Raw genomic sequence first — 17,543 nt, 5'->3', positions numbered from 1 at the left:
CGGTTTCATTTTTATGGCTCCATAGTATTCCATGGTCTATATGTACTGTATTTTCTATATCAACAATGAACTCACTATTGAGAGGCATCTAGTTTGATTCCACGTCTATTGTGAAAATTGCTGCTATAAACATATGCATGCATGTGTCTTTATGGCAGAATGATTGGTATTCCTTTGGATATAATATACCCAGTAATGGGATTGCTGGGTCAAATAGTAGTTACGTCTTAAGTTCTTTGAGATATCTCCAAACTGCTTTCCAAGTGACTGAACTAATTTACATTCCCACCAGCAGTGTATAAGCATTCCCTTTTTTCCACAACCTCAACAACATTAAAAAACATTATTAAAAAGTTTTTTGACTTTTTAATAATAGCCGTTCTGACTGGTTTGGGATGGTATCTTATTGTGATTTTACTTTGCATTTCCCTAATGATTAGTGAAATTGAACATTTGTTGATATATTTGTTGGCTGCTTGTATGTCTTCTTTTGAGAAGTATCTGTTCTTGTCTGTATACTGCTATAAACAAAATACCTGGACTGGGCATGGTGGCTCATGCCTGTAATCTCGGCACTTTGGGAGGCCAAGGTAGATGGATCACCAGAGCTCAGAAGTTTAGACCAGCTTGGGCAACATGGTGACATCCTGTCTCTACTATAAATAAAAACACGACCCAGTGTGGTGGTGTGCACCTGTAGTCCCTGCTACTTGGAAGTTCTGAGGCAGGATGATTACTTGAACCCAGGAATTTGAGGTTGCAGGGAGCTATAATCACACCACTGCACTCCAACCTGCATGACAGAGCAAGACCCTGTTTCAAAAGAAAAGCAAAAGGTGTTAATTGGCTCATGATTCTGCAGTCTTTACTGGCAGCTTGGTGCTGGCATCTGCTCAGTTTCTAGGGAGGAAGTGTACAATCATAGCAGAAGGTGAAGTGTGAAATGGGAGGGGGCAGATACATCGCATGGCGAAAGCAGGAACAAAAGGGATAGGGTGGTAGGGGAGGTGCCACATACTTTTAAACAACCAGATCTCACAAAAGCTCCCTTGCTATTACAAAGATAGCTCCAAGCCATGACCCAAACACCTCCCGCCAGGTCCTACCATCAACACTGGGGATGACAACACCCCATGAGATTTGGGCGAGGATAAAGAACCAAATTTTATCATTCTGCTCTTGGCCTCTCCCAAATCTCAGGTCTTCTCACATAGCAAAATACAATTATGCATTCTAACAGTCACCAAAAGTGTTAACTCATTCCAGCTTTAACTCAAACGTTCAAAGTTGGCCAGATGCAGTGGCTCGCCCCTATAATCCCAGCATTTTGGAAGGTCGAGGTGGGTGGATTTCTTGAGTCCAGGAGTTTGAGATCAGCCTGGGCAATGTGGTAAAACTGCATCTCTACAGAAAATAAAAAAAATTAGCTGGACTTTGTTTTGTATGCCTATAGTTCCAGATATTTGGGAGGCTGAGGTGGGAGGATTGAATAAACTTGGAAGGTTGAGGCTGTAGTGAGGCATGATTGCACCACTGCACTCCAGCCTGGGTGACATAGAGAGACTTAATCTTGGAAAAAAATGAAAAAGTAGCCTAAAGTCCAGAGTCTCATCTGAGATAAGGCCATTCCCTTCTACCTCATCAACCTGAATTTCACTGTCCGTATAACTATCAGCATTTTGGTCACAACCATTTAACCAGTCTCTAAGAAGTTTCAGACTTTATCTTTCTGTCTTCTTCTGAGTCTTCCAACTTCTTCAATTTTTTACCTCTTATCCAGTTGCCAAGTCACTTTCACATTTTCAGATATCTTTAAAACAATGCCCCACTCATGGGTACCAATTTTCTGTTTTAGGCTGTTCTTGCATTGCTATTAAGGATTATCTGAGGCCAGATAATTTATAAGAAAAGAGGCTTAATTGACTCATGGCTTTTCAGACTTTATAGTAAGCATGATGCTGGCATTAACCTGGCTCCTAGGGAGGCATCAGGAAGTTTATAATCGTGGTGGGAGGTGAAAGGGGAGCAGAAATATCACATGGTGAAAGCAGGAGCAAGAGAGAGAGACTGTGGCAAGGTACCGCACACTCTTAATCAACCAGATACTGTGAGAGCTCAGTTGCTACTGCAAAGCACTATGCCATTAGAAATATGTTACCCGAACCACTTCCACTAGGCCTCACCTGCAGCAATGGAGATTAAATTTCAACATGAGCTTTAGGAGGGGACAAATATTCTAACTATATCTATTTTTTTTTCTCATTTTTTAATGGAGTTGTTTGTTTTTTGCTTGTTGATTTGTTTAAGATTCCTTATAGATTCTGGACATTAGCCCTTTGACAGGTGCATAGTTTGCAAATATTTTCTCCTATTCTGTAGGTTGTCTGTTTACTCTGTTAATAGTTTCTTTTGCTGTGCAGAAGCTCTTTAGTTTAATTAGGTCCAAGTTGTTAATTTTTGTTTTAGTTGCAATTACTTTTAGGGTCTTTGTCATAAAATCTTTGTTAAGACTGATGCCCAGAATGGTAGTTCCTAGATTTTCTTCTAGAGTTTTAATAGTTTTAGTTTTCATGGTTAAGTATTTCATCCATCTCAAGTTGATTTTTGTATATGGTGAAAGCAAGGGGGGTCAGTTTTAATCTTCTACATATGGCTAGCCAGTTATCTCAGCAACATTTATTGAGTAGAGTCATTTCCTCATTTCTTGTTATTGTCAGCTTTGTCAAAGATGAGCTGGTTGTAGATGTGCAGCTTTACTTCTGGCTTCTCTATTTGGTTCCATTGGTCTATATGTCAATTTTTTGTACTAGCACTGTGATCTTTTGGTTACCCTAACTTTGTAGTATAGTGTAGTAAGTCTGGCAGTGTGATACCTCCAGATTTGTTTTTTTGCTTAGGATTGCTTTGGCTATACGGGCTCCTTTTTGGTTCCATATAAATATTATAATAGTTTTTATTTATTTTATGAAAAAGGACATTGGTAGTTTTATAGGAATAACATTTAATCTGTAAATTTCTTTGAGTAATATGGCCACTTTAATAATACTGTTTCTTTCTATTCATGAGCACAAACTGTTTTTTCATTTGTTTGTGTAAACTATGGTTTATTTTCCTTTTTCTTGGGACAGGGTTTTACCCTGTCACCCAGGCTGGAGTGCAGTGCCACAATTGCAGTTCACTGCAACCTTGAACTCCTGGACTCAAGTGATCCTCCCAGCTCAGTCTCCTGAGTAGCTGGGACTACAAAAATGCACCACCACACATGGCTTATTTTTTAGATTTTTGGTAGAGATGAAGTCTTGCCATGTTGCTCATGCTGGTCTTGAATTCCTGAACTCAAGCAATCCTCCTGCCTCTGCCTTGTAAAGTGCTGGGATTTTGGGTATCAGCCACTGTACCTGGCCTTCAACTATGATTTTTTCAGCAGTGTTTTTTAAATTCTCATTGTAGAGATCCTTCACCTTCCTAGTTATCTGTATGCCTGTGTATTTTATTCTTTTTGTGGCAATTGTGAATGGGATTGCATTCTTGATTTGACTGTCAGCTCAGATGTTATTGTTGCATAGGAGTGCTCCTCATTTTAGTACATTGATTTTGTATTAAGAAACTTTACTGAAGTTATTTATCAGTTCTAGGAGCCTTTGGTGCCATCTCAGCTCACTACAACCTCTACCTCGCAGGTTCAAGTGATTCTCCTGCCTCAGCTTCCTGAGCTGGAATTATAGGTGCCCACCACCACACCTGCTAATTTTTGTATTTTTAGTAGAGATGGGATTTTGTCATGTTAGCCAGCTAGTCTTAACTCCTGAGTGATCCACCTGCCTCAGTCTCCCAAAGTGCTGGGATTACAAGCGTGAGCCACTGTGCCCAGCCTTGTTCTATGTAATAGTATAATTTTGAGAGACCTTGATGTTGATTTCTATTTTTATTGCACTGTGGTCTGAGAGTGTGACTGGTATGATTTTTAAAAAATTTGTTTAGAATTGCTTTATGGCTAAGCGCATGGTTGATCATAGAGTAGGTGCTATGTGCAGATGAAAAGAATGTATATTTTCTCGTTGTTAGGTGGAGTGTTCTATGGACATCTGTTAGGTTCATTTGGTCAAGTGTTGAGTTTAGGGCCAAAATATCTTTGTTAGTTTTCTGCCTTTATAACACCTTTAGTGGGGTATTGAAGTTTCCACTCTAATTTTGTATTTGTCTAAGTCTTTTTTTGTAGGTTCTAAGAACTTATTTTCTGAGTCTGGTTGCTCCAGTGTTGGATGCATATGCATTTACAATAGTTAAGTCTTCTTGATGACTTGAGCACTTTATCACTTTGTTACACCTTTCTTTGTCCTTTTTAATCATTACTCTTTTAAAGTCTGTTTTGTCTGAAATAAGAATGGTAACCCCCTTTCTTTTTCGTTTTTCATTTGCTTGATAGATTTTTCCTTATGCCTTTATTTTGAGACTGAGTGTCCTTGCATTTGAGATGGGTCTCTTGAAGATAGCATACAGTTGGATATTGCTTTTTTATCCAACATGCTACTCTGTACCTCTTAAGTGGGGCATTAAGCCTGTTTTTATTCAAGTTATAATTTTGATATGTGAAGATATGATCCTGCCATCATGTTGCTAGCTGGTTATCCATAGACTTGATTGTATAGTTGCGTATAGCATCTGTGGACTATGTAATTGTCTTTTTGTGGTGTCAGATAATGGTTTTTGTTGTTGTTGTTGTTTTAGGATGGAGTTTCACTCTTGCTGCCCAGGCTGGAGTGCAAAGGTTCAATCTCAGCTCAATGCAACCTCCACTTCCTGGGTTCAAGAATTTTCCTGCCTCAGCCTCCTGAGTAGCTGGTACTACAAGTGCATGCCATTACACCTGGCTAATTCTGTATATTTAGTAGAGATGGGGTTTCGCCATGTTGGCCAGGCTGGTCTTGAACTCCTGGCCTCAGGTGATCTGCCTGCCTTGGCCTTCCAAATTGCTGGGATTACAGGCATGAGCCACTATGCCTGGCCAGGTAATGGTCTTTTGTTGCCATATTTAGCACTCTGTTAAGGACTTCTTGCAAGGCAAATCTGGTGATAATAAATTCCCTTAACATTTGCTGTCTGAAAAAGATTCTATTTCTCTTTCACTTATGAAGCTTAGTTGGCTGGATATAAAATTCTTGGTTAGACATTTTTTTTCTTTAAGAATGCAGAATATACCAGCTTAACTAACATGATGAAACCCTGTCGCTATTAAAAATACGAACATTAGCCAGGCATAGTAATGGGTGCCTGTAATCCCAGTTATTCAGGAGGCTGAGTCAGGGAAATCACTTGAACCCAGGAGGCAGAGGTTGCAGTGAGCTGAGGTTGCATCATTGCATTCCAGCCTGGGCAACAATGGTAAGGCTCTGCCTCAAAAAAAAAAAAAAAAAAAAAAAGGAAAAAGAAAAAAAGAATGCTGAGTATACATTCCCAGTCTCTTTGGCTTGTAAGGTTTCTGGTGAAGGTTCTGCTGTTATCCTGATAGTGCCCCCTTTGTATGTGACCTGTCCCTTCTTTCTACTGCTTTAAAAATTTTTTTCTTTCATACTGACCTTGAAGAATCTGATGACTAGGTGTCTTTAGGATGGGTGTCTTGTATATTATATCTCGGGGTTCTCTGAATTTCTTGATTTTTTTTGTTGACCTCTGCAGCAAGGTTGGAGAAATTTTTATGAGCAATATCCTTAAATGAGTTTTTCAATTTGATTGCTTTCTCTCTCCTCCTTTTTTGAGGATACCAGTGAGTTGTAGATTTGGTCTCTTTATGTAATTCTGTATTTGTTGGAAATACTCTTCATTTAAAAAAAATTCATTGTTTAAAAATTTTTGTCTGACTGAGTTGATTTGAAGAACTAGCCTTCAAGTTCTAAAATTGTTTTTCAGCTTGATCTGTTCTCCTGTTAATACTGCCCATTGTATTCTGAAATTCTCATAGTAGGTTTTTCAGCTGTAGGAGATCAGTTTGGTTCTTTCTTAAAATGGCAATTTCATCTTTTAGCTCTTATATTATTAACATTGGATTCCATAAATTCCTTAGATTGTGTTTCAACTTTCTCCTAAATCTCTATGATCTTCATTGAAATCTTTATTCTGAATTCTGTGTCTGTCATTAAGTCTAGTTCAGAACCATTACTGGGGAGCTAGTGCAGTCATTTGGAGGTAAGAAGACCCTCTGGCTTTTAGAGCTACCAGAGTTCTTGCATTGTGTGTTTGAAATTATTGTTCTTTGTATGGGGATTTTTACTTTTATATTCCTTGATGCTTTTTGTGGTTTGATTGTGGTATTAGTTGCACTTAGTTAATTTGGTTTATTTTTGGATGATTTCAGGGGTCCAAGGTTTAGCTAAGCACTCCTGGGCTGCATGCTGTACCAGGTTGTAATCTTGGGGAACTGGGACCAGGCCTGAGGCTGTTTTCTCTGGCCCCTAGAGGTTAAGCACCTCCTGTGCTGGAGCGGTTGAGGTGTTTTGGGTCCACTGGCAGCAAAACTGTGCTGGCAAAAGGACTTTGGCAGGGTGGGTCAGTGAGGGTCCTTGTGTGCACATATGTGCTGGCAGTGGGGTAGTGGCAGGTCCTGCACAGGCATGTGTGCTGGTGATGGGGTCAGTGTGCATGCATGCACCAGTGAGTCATTGGCTGGAGGCTGCAGGCAAATACATGCTAGATAAACAGCAGGAGGAGGCTGCCAGTGAGTGCATGCTGGTAGGTGCTCACTGACAGGGGCTTCTCCAGCTGTTAGGCAGGGCCTGCCACCAAAATAGCTATGGCTGTGGCTGTCGAAAAATGCTTTGGCTGGGCAGCTGAGGCAGTGCTGCAAGTATGTGTGGCCAGGCAGGGACTCTGGCATACACCAGCAGAAAAATGAGTGCTCAGATCATACTGTTCCCATCCCACAAGCAGATAGCCCTGTGATGTCCATGTCTGTTGGTCAACAAAGGCTAAAGCCACCTAGAAATGTATGATGAACTTTGGGAATTGGCACGCATGGTTATGCTCTGCTGTAGCCATTCTCATGCCAAACCCTGTGGACACTGCAGGCTAGAATTCTGTCTCTTTCAACTCTCCAGGCCATTCTCCCTGCCAGCCCAAATGTCCATGGTGTTGAGGGGTCTCCTGCAGCTAAGGTTCTGGAGGTCTGTGATGTGAATTGGCCACTCCATGCCAACTTAACTCACCCCTTCCCCAGGAAGCTCCCCTGGCCAGGAACAAGTTCTGGTGCTTGGCAACCCTGTGCAGCGTTACCAGCTTTCTCCTCTTTCAGCCTGGGGTCTGCATTCTCCTTCCATCCACTCTCAATGACTTCTTTCTGAAAGTCTGTTCAGAGTGTGCCAGTCTTTTTGATAGTCTGGTCCCTCATTGGGAGAAGGTCTTCTTGTCTGCATCTGGTCAGCCACCTTGTTTTAGTATTTATCAAATAATGAAATAGTAATTTGAAGAAATTAAATTATTATTATTTAAAACTCTAGATCTATTTAAAATTTTCTGTTTAACCATGCCTCAGCAGACATTGTGGTGTGGAGGGAGAGGGATGAATGAAGGAATTGCCTCATTTCCCACTCATCTTCCTTTGATACTCAGGTGAGGGACTAATGCCTCATTACTACTGCATGGAGGATAGGACTCCTCTGATAACACTGGCTGAAGGTACCTTGCTACTGCTCCCCTTTTGACCTCCACTGACATCATGGGGTAGTGATTTAATTACTGTATTGCAGTGGTGAAAGACTTGACTCCCCACTACATCTCCTCTGACATGGCTCTTGTAGATGGGGAGAGTTATTTTTATTATCACTGGGTGATAGTTCATGCTTCCCACTTAGCATTTTCTTTTTTTTTTTTTTAAGTATCTTTCTTTCTTTATTTTTTGAGGTGGAGTCTCTCTCTGTCGCCCAAGCTGGAGTGCTGTGGTGTGATTTTGGCTCACTGAAACTCTGCCTCCTGGGTTCCAACAATTCTCCTGCCTCAGCCTTCTGAGTAGCTGGGATTAAAGGCATGTGCCACGATGTCTGGCTAATTTTTGTATTTTAGTAGAGATGGCGTTTTGCCATTTTGGCCAGGCTGGTCTTGAACTCCTGATTTCAGGTCATCCACCTGCTTCAGCCTTCCCAAGTGCTGGGATTACAAGCATGATCCACTGCACCCAGCCCCTATACAGCATATTCTGACACAAATCTAGTAGGGAATTGAGCCTCGTTATAGCCTGGTAAGCATGGAAATCTTTTCAGTTGAGATGTATTGTCTCGCTAGATTTTCTGTTTTCCCAAGGTGTCCTCTTATTAATCAGTTTACAAGGGAGAGCAGGATTTTCTTGGAGACTTCTAAAGAATCTACACCTGTTGACAGGTTGCCAGGTTGCTGACTTCTTCAGTTTCAAGTCCATGATATATGAAGCAAAAAGAAAATCCAGAGAGCTCACTGTCATATTATTCCTTTCATCCTGAGTTTCTGAGCCCACCTGTCTTCTTCTCTCTATTTTCAGTCTTTTTATATTTGTTTTATTTGTAATGCCTAGGGGTTTTTGTTTGTTTTGGTTGTATTTAGCTGGGGAGAAAAGAATAAAAAAGTCTATTACTTATTGATCTGGAGTGTTTACATATTTTTGAACCCAAATTTTGTTTTCAAGTGTTTGGCTAGTGCCACAGATTTTGTATCTTCGGTGGATACAAAAATTTTGATCTCTATGTCTTCATCTGTATCACTGACAAAATCTTGGTGGGGGGCAATAACCGGTTCCTTGTGTATGTCACTAAATGCCCTTAGAATTTGCATTTTGTGATTTGACAGAATTTTTGTTTAATGTGCTTTCTAAGCCCTATATTTTGCCTTAAAATTCCATGTGACTCTGCGTGCTTTCTATTACGAATACAGAAAATGGTATCATTAATTTCTAAGATTTTTTTTTACAACTTTTTATGTTGTTCTTTCCATGCTTTCCCATGAACACTGTATCTGTTTCGCCTTAATTGGCTCCACCTCATTTGATTCACTGTTGTCATCACTAAAGTTCCTTCCCAACTTTTACCTTTGGGTTAGTCTTTCAGCAATGTTCAGTTTGCTACATTAAACTCCTTTGTCCAGTTGACCTTTGCTTATACTCTGACAAAGCCCAAGTTTAGACTCACTTCATTGTGTTTCTTTTTCTGCTCTGAGGTCCTAATTGCTCCTGATTCCTCCTGAAGGAACACAGGAACAAAGTAGGTTGGTCCCATTACCACATTCTATTTAAAATTCCGTCCTAAAAATTGAAATTGATTCTGTAATTCAATCTCTTGAAATGAATTCAACTTAAAAGATGCACTGGAAAATACACTAGATCCTTGTTATTTGCAGATTCCATATTTGCAAATTCACCTACTCATTAAAATTTATTTCTAACTCCAAAATCAATACTCAAGTCACTTTTATGATCATTCACAAGCAGGCACAGAGTGGCAAAATATCTTATTACCCAATGAGCATATTCTTACCTGAGGTAGGGTGATGCTGTGCCTTTTTGTTTCAGTTCACATATTGTAAACAAATGTCCACTTCTATGTAGTGCTACATTTTTCACATTGTTATTCTCTTTGCCGGTGATTTTGCTGTTTAAAATAGTCCCCAACTGTAGTGACAAAGTATAGTGCAAGAAGGTTGTGGTGTGCCATATGGAGAAAATATATATATTTGGTAGACTTTGTTTAGTTATAAGTTATAGCACTGTTTACTGTGAGTTTAGTGTTAATGAGTCAGCAATGTATATTAAACAGAATGTCTTTAAACAGAAACACACATGAAATCTGTTTATGTATTAATCAGTTGACAAAATGTGACCAGAGTTTCCTGGAAAACCAACCCTATATTTCTCCTAAGAACAACGATTCAACAGTCATTAATTCAGTGTTTGTGGTCACTTCACAGAACACAACTGCCATGAATAATGAGAATAACTTGTATTTTATTTATCTTCTCGATGGTCATAGAATCACTGATGGTTTAGATATTATCCTAGACCTTCTTTTGTCTTAGTCATCATCATCCTACTTTCCTCCAGCTTTACTGAAACTGTTGAAAACATCGTGTACTTTTACATTTATGATCATCCTTTATGTTCTTTATTCAACTGTCTCAATCTCGACAGTCTCTATAGTAACGACATTCCTAAAAATTTCAGAGGAACAGATGTATGCCCTCTTAATCTTTTATTTTATAGTTTTTATTATAAAAATTTCAAAGGCATGCAAAACTAGGGAGGATAATGTAATGAACTTTTCATGTACTCATCACCGAGTTCAAAAATTACAACTCAGGACCAAACTTATTTTATCTGTACGCACCCTAACACAACCCTCTCATCCCCTTCCCCACCAAAATATCAAATCTACTTTGAAGTTAGTCCCAAATGTTATACTCTTTCATCTGAATATGCCATATTCAAAAATAGCATTTTGATAGTGATATTAGGCTTTAGATATTACCAACTTTGTGAGTTACAGAAGAGAAACCAAATTTGCCCTCTGATTACAATATTCTGTTTTCCTGTCTCTGGAAAGACATGGAACCCATTTTATTTTTGTTGGGGGGCAGGGATGGAATTTCATGCTTGTCACCCAGGCTGGGGTGCAGTGGCATGATCTCGGCTCACTTCAACTTTCACCTTCCGGGTTCAAGCAATTCTGCCACCTGAGCCGCCTGAGTAGCTGGGATTACAGGCAACCACCACCATGCCTGGGTAACTTTTGCATTTTTAATAGAAACAAGGTTTCACCATGTTGGACAGGCTGGTCTCAAACTCCTGACCTCAAGTCTTCCATCCACCTCAGCCTCCCAAGGTGCTGCGATTACAGGTGTAAGCCACTGTGCCCAGCCTCCGTTTAAAAATGTTTATCTAGCATCCACAGTTTTTCCCACTTGCCTTGCTTCTTACATTTTAATATCTCGAAAACCATGAATAACCTCATATGTAAAAAAATTTCCTTGGGTCTCCTACTGTTTCTCATCTCAGTGGTATTTGGCGACCTTGTTTTTCTTAAAACATATTCCTTATTTACATTTCATAATTCTGAAATTTGCTGACTTATTCCCTCCCCTTCCATCTACTCACTTCTGGCTCTATCCTTTGATTAATCTTTCTCTCTCTAAGCCTGGCTATCCCTCAAGATTCAGATCTCAGATAAAATTTGTATCTGCTGCCTGTATTCTTACTCAGAGAAGTCATCTTTTCTTTGAACTCAGCTATCATCTTAATGACTGCCACATCTGTGTCTCCAGAATTCAACTCTTGCCCTTATTTAGTCTCACATTTCTACCTACTTCAAAGCAATGTCTATTTACATATTTTAAGTTGTTAATATGAGATGAAAATTTGTATAGGTGCCATTTGAAATTCAACAAGCATCATGAAACATTACCTGAATTTTTAAGTTTCTCATTCTCATTTCATATTATTAGGGTTCACTATTCGTAGAGTTTTCTTTTACTTTTGTATCTCCTTCACATGTATTCAATTAAGTCCTAGACTATTTTCCCACTTTACCATACCTTTTATGTGTATTTCCTCTTGTTTCTGTTAATACCCTAATCTAGTCCTTCATTTCTTTGTGTCTTAATACTTCCATTACTTCCTGTTTGGCTTCTTAGTACCAACTTTAGAAGTTTCTGTTATGATATGCACATTCCTAAATACACTTCCTGTTCTGTTTCTCACTAAACCATTCACTAAAAAATAACAGGATTAATAAGACAAGTGGGGTTAGAGACAGACTGGTCCCTCAAAAGCGATGCAACTTTATAACAAATATAATAATTGGTACCTTTAAAAATAGCGTGCACAGCATAGGCAGACAGAATGCCCAAGTTCTGGTGGCTGACTCACGGCATGTTAAAAATGCACAGAAACAATCCTGTGGAAATATAGGTTTGCTGGTGCTAGGCAACATACACAGGGAATTGCAGTCTTGAGCAGAAGAGGAAATGCAACTTGCCAGGACCTAAAATCTATACAAGCTAGGATACATCCCTTTGGGGAGGGAGTTTTGGGTACAGGAACTCAGGCATTTTCTTACAATAGTGCCCCACAGGTGTCTGCCCGGGCAATAGCTGAGTTAAAAGGGTTTTCCTTTCCTTCTGAAGTTTCTAATTCTACTCCCATTATTCTGGTTCCCCTGCCTAAGAAAAAGCACATATAAACCATCATAATTTCCATCTTCTACTGACATAACTCTGCCATTCACTAATCAAATGTGAGCTAATTAGTACTGGTAGAACAGACTCTATATTTTTTTCTATTTGATACTTACTGGAAATAACCTTACTTTTCAGCTTGTAATGCCATTATATATACTGCTATCTCTTTAAAATAATTATTGGTTATCGGACTCATTTATTCCTGTTTCTTATGCTGATTTAAGTTTTGTTGTCTCTTGTAGCTTCTATTTCTTTATCCTAATTTCTCCACCTGCATATAGGCTTGGGATTTTATTATCAAAATTATTTACTTTCATGTAGCTTCATATGGTTCATCTTATTTCCATAAGCAGATTGCGGGTTCCTAGAGGACAAGCCTCATGTGTTTATGGTACTCTTTTCATATCTCCTACCATGTGTCAGGGTATCAGTAAATGCTTATTGGTTAGTTGATTTAAAATCACAAATGCGTTATTTCAAATTGAACTATATTAATTTTTTAAATGAACAAAAGAAAATTCACAAGGAAGTTAGTATAATTTAGGGAAAAAAGCATGGGTTTCTAAGTTAGATTTGTCTGGAAAATTAAGTCTGCCACTGATTAGCATGTGATCTCAGGCAAATTACATAATGTTTTTGAGTTTCATTTTTCTTACTGATAACCTGAAAAAAAGATTAATCTAGTTATATTTTTTAAACAAGAATTACAAAAATTAATGAGATAATGTGTTAATCAATTAAGATCTTCATAGAGTGTGAACACTTAATGGGTGTCAATAATTAGAGGCTCCAGGATCTTGAGAAATAATCAGCCAGTGCCTTGTTATTACAACCCATATAAAGAAGCAAACCTCTGGCATTTGCAGGATATAAGTAATTAGAATGAGTGATTTTATAGATGCATTTCCTAAGTTGTGCTTTTTGCTAGACTAAGCACTTTACATTCACTGTCTTACATCATCCTCATAGTACTCATCACAGGTAGGTATTATTAGGAGCATTTACAGATAAATAAATTAAAGATCTTAGCCAGATTGGAAAGGCCAAACTTGAGACAGAAACCCCGGTGTCTGATTCTAATGTCTGTTTTTTTTTTTTTTTTCTAAATCAGCAATAGACTCTTCACTTCTTTTTGGGGGGGTTATGTTGCACTAATAAAGAGACGGTCTATACAGGAAGTTATTTTGTCAAATGTATCATGTAAGTTAAGAGTACAGTTCAGAGATGGAGCCTTCAATCTCATTGTTTTGAACCTTGAGGCTACATCAGTTTTCAAGGTATTGGAGCTCCTCTTTTAGGTGGAAAATTGACATAGATGGAGAAAATCACTTATGAATGCAAACACACTGAATACTTTTGAAAATTAACCCTTTCGTTGCATTCTTAAGTTAGAAAAACAGCCAATTTCTCTGTAATGAACTGAATTATGAATTACTAATTTCTGTCTTTTTTTTTTTTTAGGGTGACTCTGGAGGACCACTGGTCAGTTCAGATGCTAGAGATATCTGGTATCTTGCTGGAATAGTGAGCTGGGGAGATGAATGTGCGAAACCCAATAAGCCTGGTGTTTATACCAGAGTTACTGCCTTGCGGGACTGGATTACTTCCAAAACTGGTATCTAAGAGAGTAAAGCCTAATAGAACAGATCCATTTTTTTTTTTTTTTGATGTAGAGGCCATTTTTAGAGATACAGAATTGGAGAAGAAGACTTGCAAATCAACTAGATTTGACTGATCTCACTCACTAAACTGTTTGCTTGCTACGTATGTTTTCTTCCCAACTCTGTTCCACACATAAGCATCCTGCTTCTACCAGATCAACTCTGTGATCCTATGAGCAATAGTTCAAACTTCATGCACATAGAGAAACAGATAATACAATCTTACATTACAGCCTTCATTCATTTGTTCTTTAGAAGTTTTGTCATCAGAGTTTGACTTGTTGACATAAATTTCTCCTGCATATATACAATTTGAAGCATTCCTTTTCTTCACTTCCTCAATTCCTCTCATTTCAGTAAATATCCATTTTCAAGGCACAGAACGAGGAGTGAAAGAAAATAAAGAAGAAAAAAATCCACTACATTTTATCGACACAGGAAAGTATTAGGTGTTTTTCTTTTTCTTAGTGGAATATAGGAAATGATCATATTTATTATGAAAAGTCAAGCAAAGAAATACAGAAGAAAATCAAATCATCATTTAAGAAGTATGGGAACTAAGTTAAGGAAATCCAGAAAGAAGACAAGATATATCTTTATTTTCATTTCCAAACAGCTACTATGATAAATGTGAAGAAGGCTCTGTTTGCTTGTGATCTACAATAATGATACAAACTCCATGCGATGTACTTGTTCTAAGCAAGTTAAAACAAATATTTAGTTAACAACGTGCTACTGAGGATGTCAATATATAGTAATAAAATATAAATCACCCATTTGCTTGATATTATATGATAACCCACAAAAAAGGAGAAGATGGGAACAATATTACTAGTCAATTTATTGTACATTATTTTAAAATTTGAGGCTAGGATGAAAATTAATTTAATAACAGTCAGCATGCCTATGTAGTAAAATAATTGTGTTGTGGAATGGGAGGGAATGAAAAGTTTAAACAATTGACTGAAAAGGAATTATCCATTGAAGACTTTCCCAAACAGCAAATTCTTGAAGGGAATGAGATCCAGGTGTTAATGTATAGCCTAGTGATGCCACTAAACTGGGGCTCAGACCTCCGTTTAGAGATGATTGCAGATATTCTTCTTCCCCTGCTGCTATGTTTATAATTCATGCACAGGTAATGGTCCTGTTAGACTGATCTGGACTGAGATGGAGAGCTATCTTAGAGAAAATATCCTGGAAGCTACCTCACTGCTTCATCTAGTGTGACATGGAATTGCTAACTGTCTGGATACAAAACTGAAGAGTAAAAGCGTAATATTGTCCACTTTGCTATTTTAGTTTTGGTAAATTATTACTGAGCTGTTAGAGACACAACTTTCAGTAATCTAATCCACAACGAAGTTAGGACTGGTACCATGACATAGGATATATTAAGGGTGAGATTTTATCAAATCTTTCTCATTGCACACAGCTACTCATATGAATTTTATATTGTACCACAATTACCTTGAAAATAAATATTTGTGGGAAAAATTTGACTTTATTGACCCGAATAACATTGGAGTATGAACTGATAAAATTTAGGCACTTGGCAAGAATACGAAAACTGACATGAATTGATAGTGTTAAATATTTTTCATAAACTATTTTTGTTTCATTGAACAAAATGCTCTGAAAGAAAAAATCGAGGAAAACCTTGAATTTTCATCAAGAATACAAGTATGTTTAAAACTACTCTCAGTATTCTGTTAAAAATGAATTCCCCTTGTTTCAGTGTATTCTGTAGCTGAGCCTCTAGGTGGCACCCACGAGCTGTGGGAAGCTATAGGGAAGCCGGACAAAACAGATGGATTCAAGAAGGATGTGTAGATCTTTAAGTAATAATGAGAACTGTACCTGAGTTTAGAGTCTTGCAAAACCAAAAGACTACAATTTAGCTTGGCAAATGGCGTTTAAAAATTGATTCGTGTTGGTTTACATTATTATTAGTATTTTTCAAATTTCTGGATATTGGATTCCAAACTAAAACACAATTTTTGATGCATGATTTGAGGAACCGTCTCTGGAAACACACCTGGAGCATATTACCAACAGCCACCTAGCTCCCTCCCTACCCTTGATCCCCGTCTCTAATCCCTGGCAACCACTAATCTGTTCTCTATCTTTATAATTTTTATTGTTTCAAGAATGGCATATAAATGCACTATTCAAGATGTTACTTTTTCAGGTTGGCTTTTTCACTCAGCATACTTCCCTTGAGATCTATTCGAGTTGTTGTGTGTGTCAATAGTTCATTCTTTTTTTGTTAATGAGTAGTATTACATGATATTGATGTACCACAGTTTGTTAGCTGTATACTCATTGAAGGGCATTTGGATTTTGGCTGTTACAAATAAAGCTGCGATGAATATTTGTGTGTAAGCTTTTTGTGTGGATGTGAGTTTTTATTTTTCTGAGATTCATGACCTACAGTGCAATTGCTGGGTCATATCGTAAGTACATGTTCAGATATTTAAGAAACAGCCATATTCTTTTTACATAGCTCCTTACTACTTGTAAAACTCTCTATACTTAGAATCTTTACCTGTGTATTTCAGAGGTGTAGATAGATGTGATTTCAACAACTAGACTGTAAACTCCATGGGGGTAGGGACAGTAATGAATTCATTTTTATATCTGTCACAGTTCATAGGAAAGTATAATATTATTTATGACAGTTGTTCTTTAAAGATTTATTAAATAAAATGTAAAGACACTAATAAAGCAAACAAATATATGTAGAATAAAAAAGAAGAAATAACTTTGGGAAGAAAAGAATGAACAACGTTTTCTTCATGAAGGTATTTCCATCCAATTTATGTAATTCTGCATGGACTTATCCATGTACCTCCAAGTATCTTATGTTTGTTGACATAAAATCTTGTTTTTTATTTTTCCTCAGGGTACATAATCAGACGTAGACTAAACACACGGTTGATATCGGTTGATATGGTAAGTCTATCTTTATGCCTGAATTTATTTTCTAATTCATGTTATATTTAGTGGTTTTCTGACACATCTGTATCAGCTTCTACTGTAGCTGTGGAATGGATTTCAGTTTAGGGATACACTTAATACATATTTGTTACTCTTACTTTTTATAACCATGACTATAATTTGTTCTAATGTAACTTTTATTATAGAACTCTTAAGGTGGAGTGAAAGACAGAGTCCTGTGAAATGCATTAAAAAGTCTCTCTTAGTTGACCCTAATCCATTAATCAGTACATCTTTGGCGTATATGAAGTCACCTTAAATTTTAGAATCACTGTACTCACTGCCTTGCATTTACCCTTCACCTGCTTGTTCTCTTGCTCCACCACTCTATGACACTTGCTTTTTATTATGATCCTGATAAAATCCAACTTTCCACTTACTGTTTTTAAAAACGAATTAATTTTCCACATCTTCCTTAAAGTATAATTGGCTATAAAAATTTTATATAGTTTCAGTGTACAACTTGATGTTTTACATATGTATATATTGTAAAATTATTAAATCAAGCGAATTAATATATCCACTACATCAATACTTACTATTTTTATGAGAATATTTAATATCTACTCTTAGCAATATCTACTCAATAATTTAAAAATATTCAATATATTATTATTAACTGTAGTCCCCATGCTGTAAATAGGCTTACAGAACTTATTTATTTTATGTAACTAAAACTTTGTACCTTTTAACAAA

The 17,543-nt window shown here is 37.5% G+C and overlaps 1 protein-coding gene across 1 annotated transcript in view; it reads left to right on the top strand.

Moving 5' to 3' along the window:
* LOC100387215 (transmembrane serine protease 11E) overlaps positions 1–16,230 on the top strand; it is a 64,801-nt gene extending 48,571 nt beyond the window's left edge. The window contains exon 10 of the mRNA XM_008993241.5: positions 13,648–16,230. Within this exon, the coding sequence (XP_008991489.1) occupies positions 13,648–13,809 (162 nt within the window). The 3' untranslated portion in view covers positions 13,810–16,230. The remainder of the gene's footprint in view (positions 1–13,647) is intronic.
* Positions 16,231–17,543: the final 1,313 nt, after the last annotated feature.

The sequence above is a fragment of the Callithrix jacchus genome, chromosome 3, assembly GCF_049354715.1.
Source record: "Callithrix jacchus isolate 240 chromosome 3, calJac240_pri, whole genome shotgun sequence".
NCBI classification, from domain to species: domain Eukaryota; kingdom Metazoa; phylum Chordata; class Mammalia; order Primates; family Cebidae; genus Callithrix; species Callithrix jacchus.
This window is presented reverse-complemented; position numbering and strand designations above follow the sequence as displayed.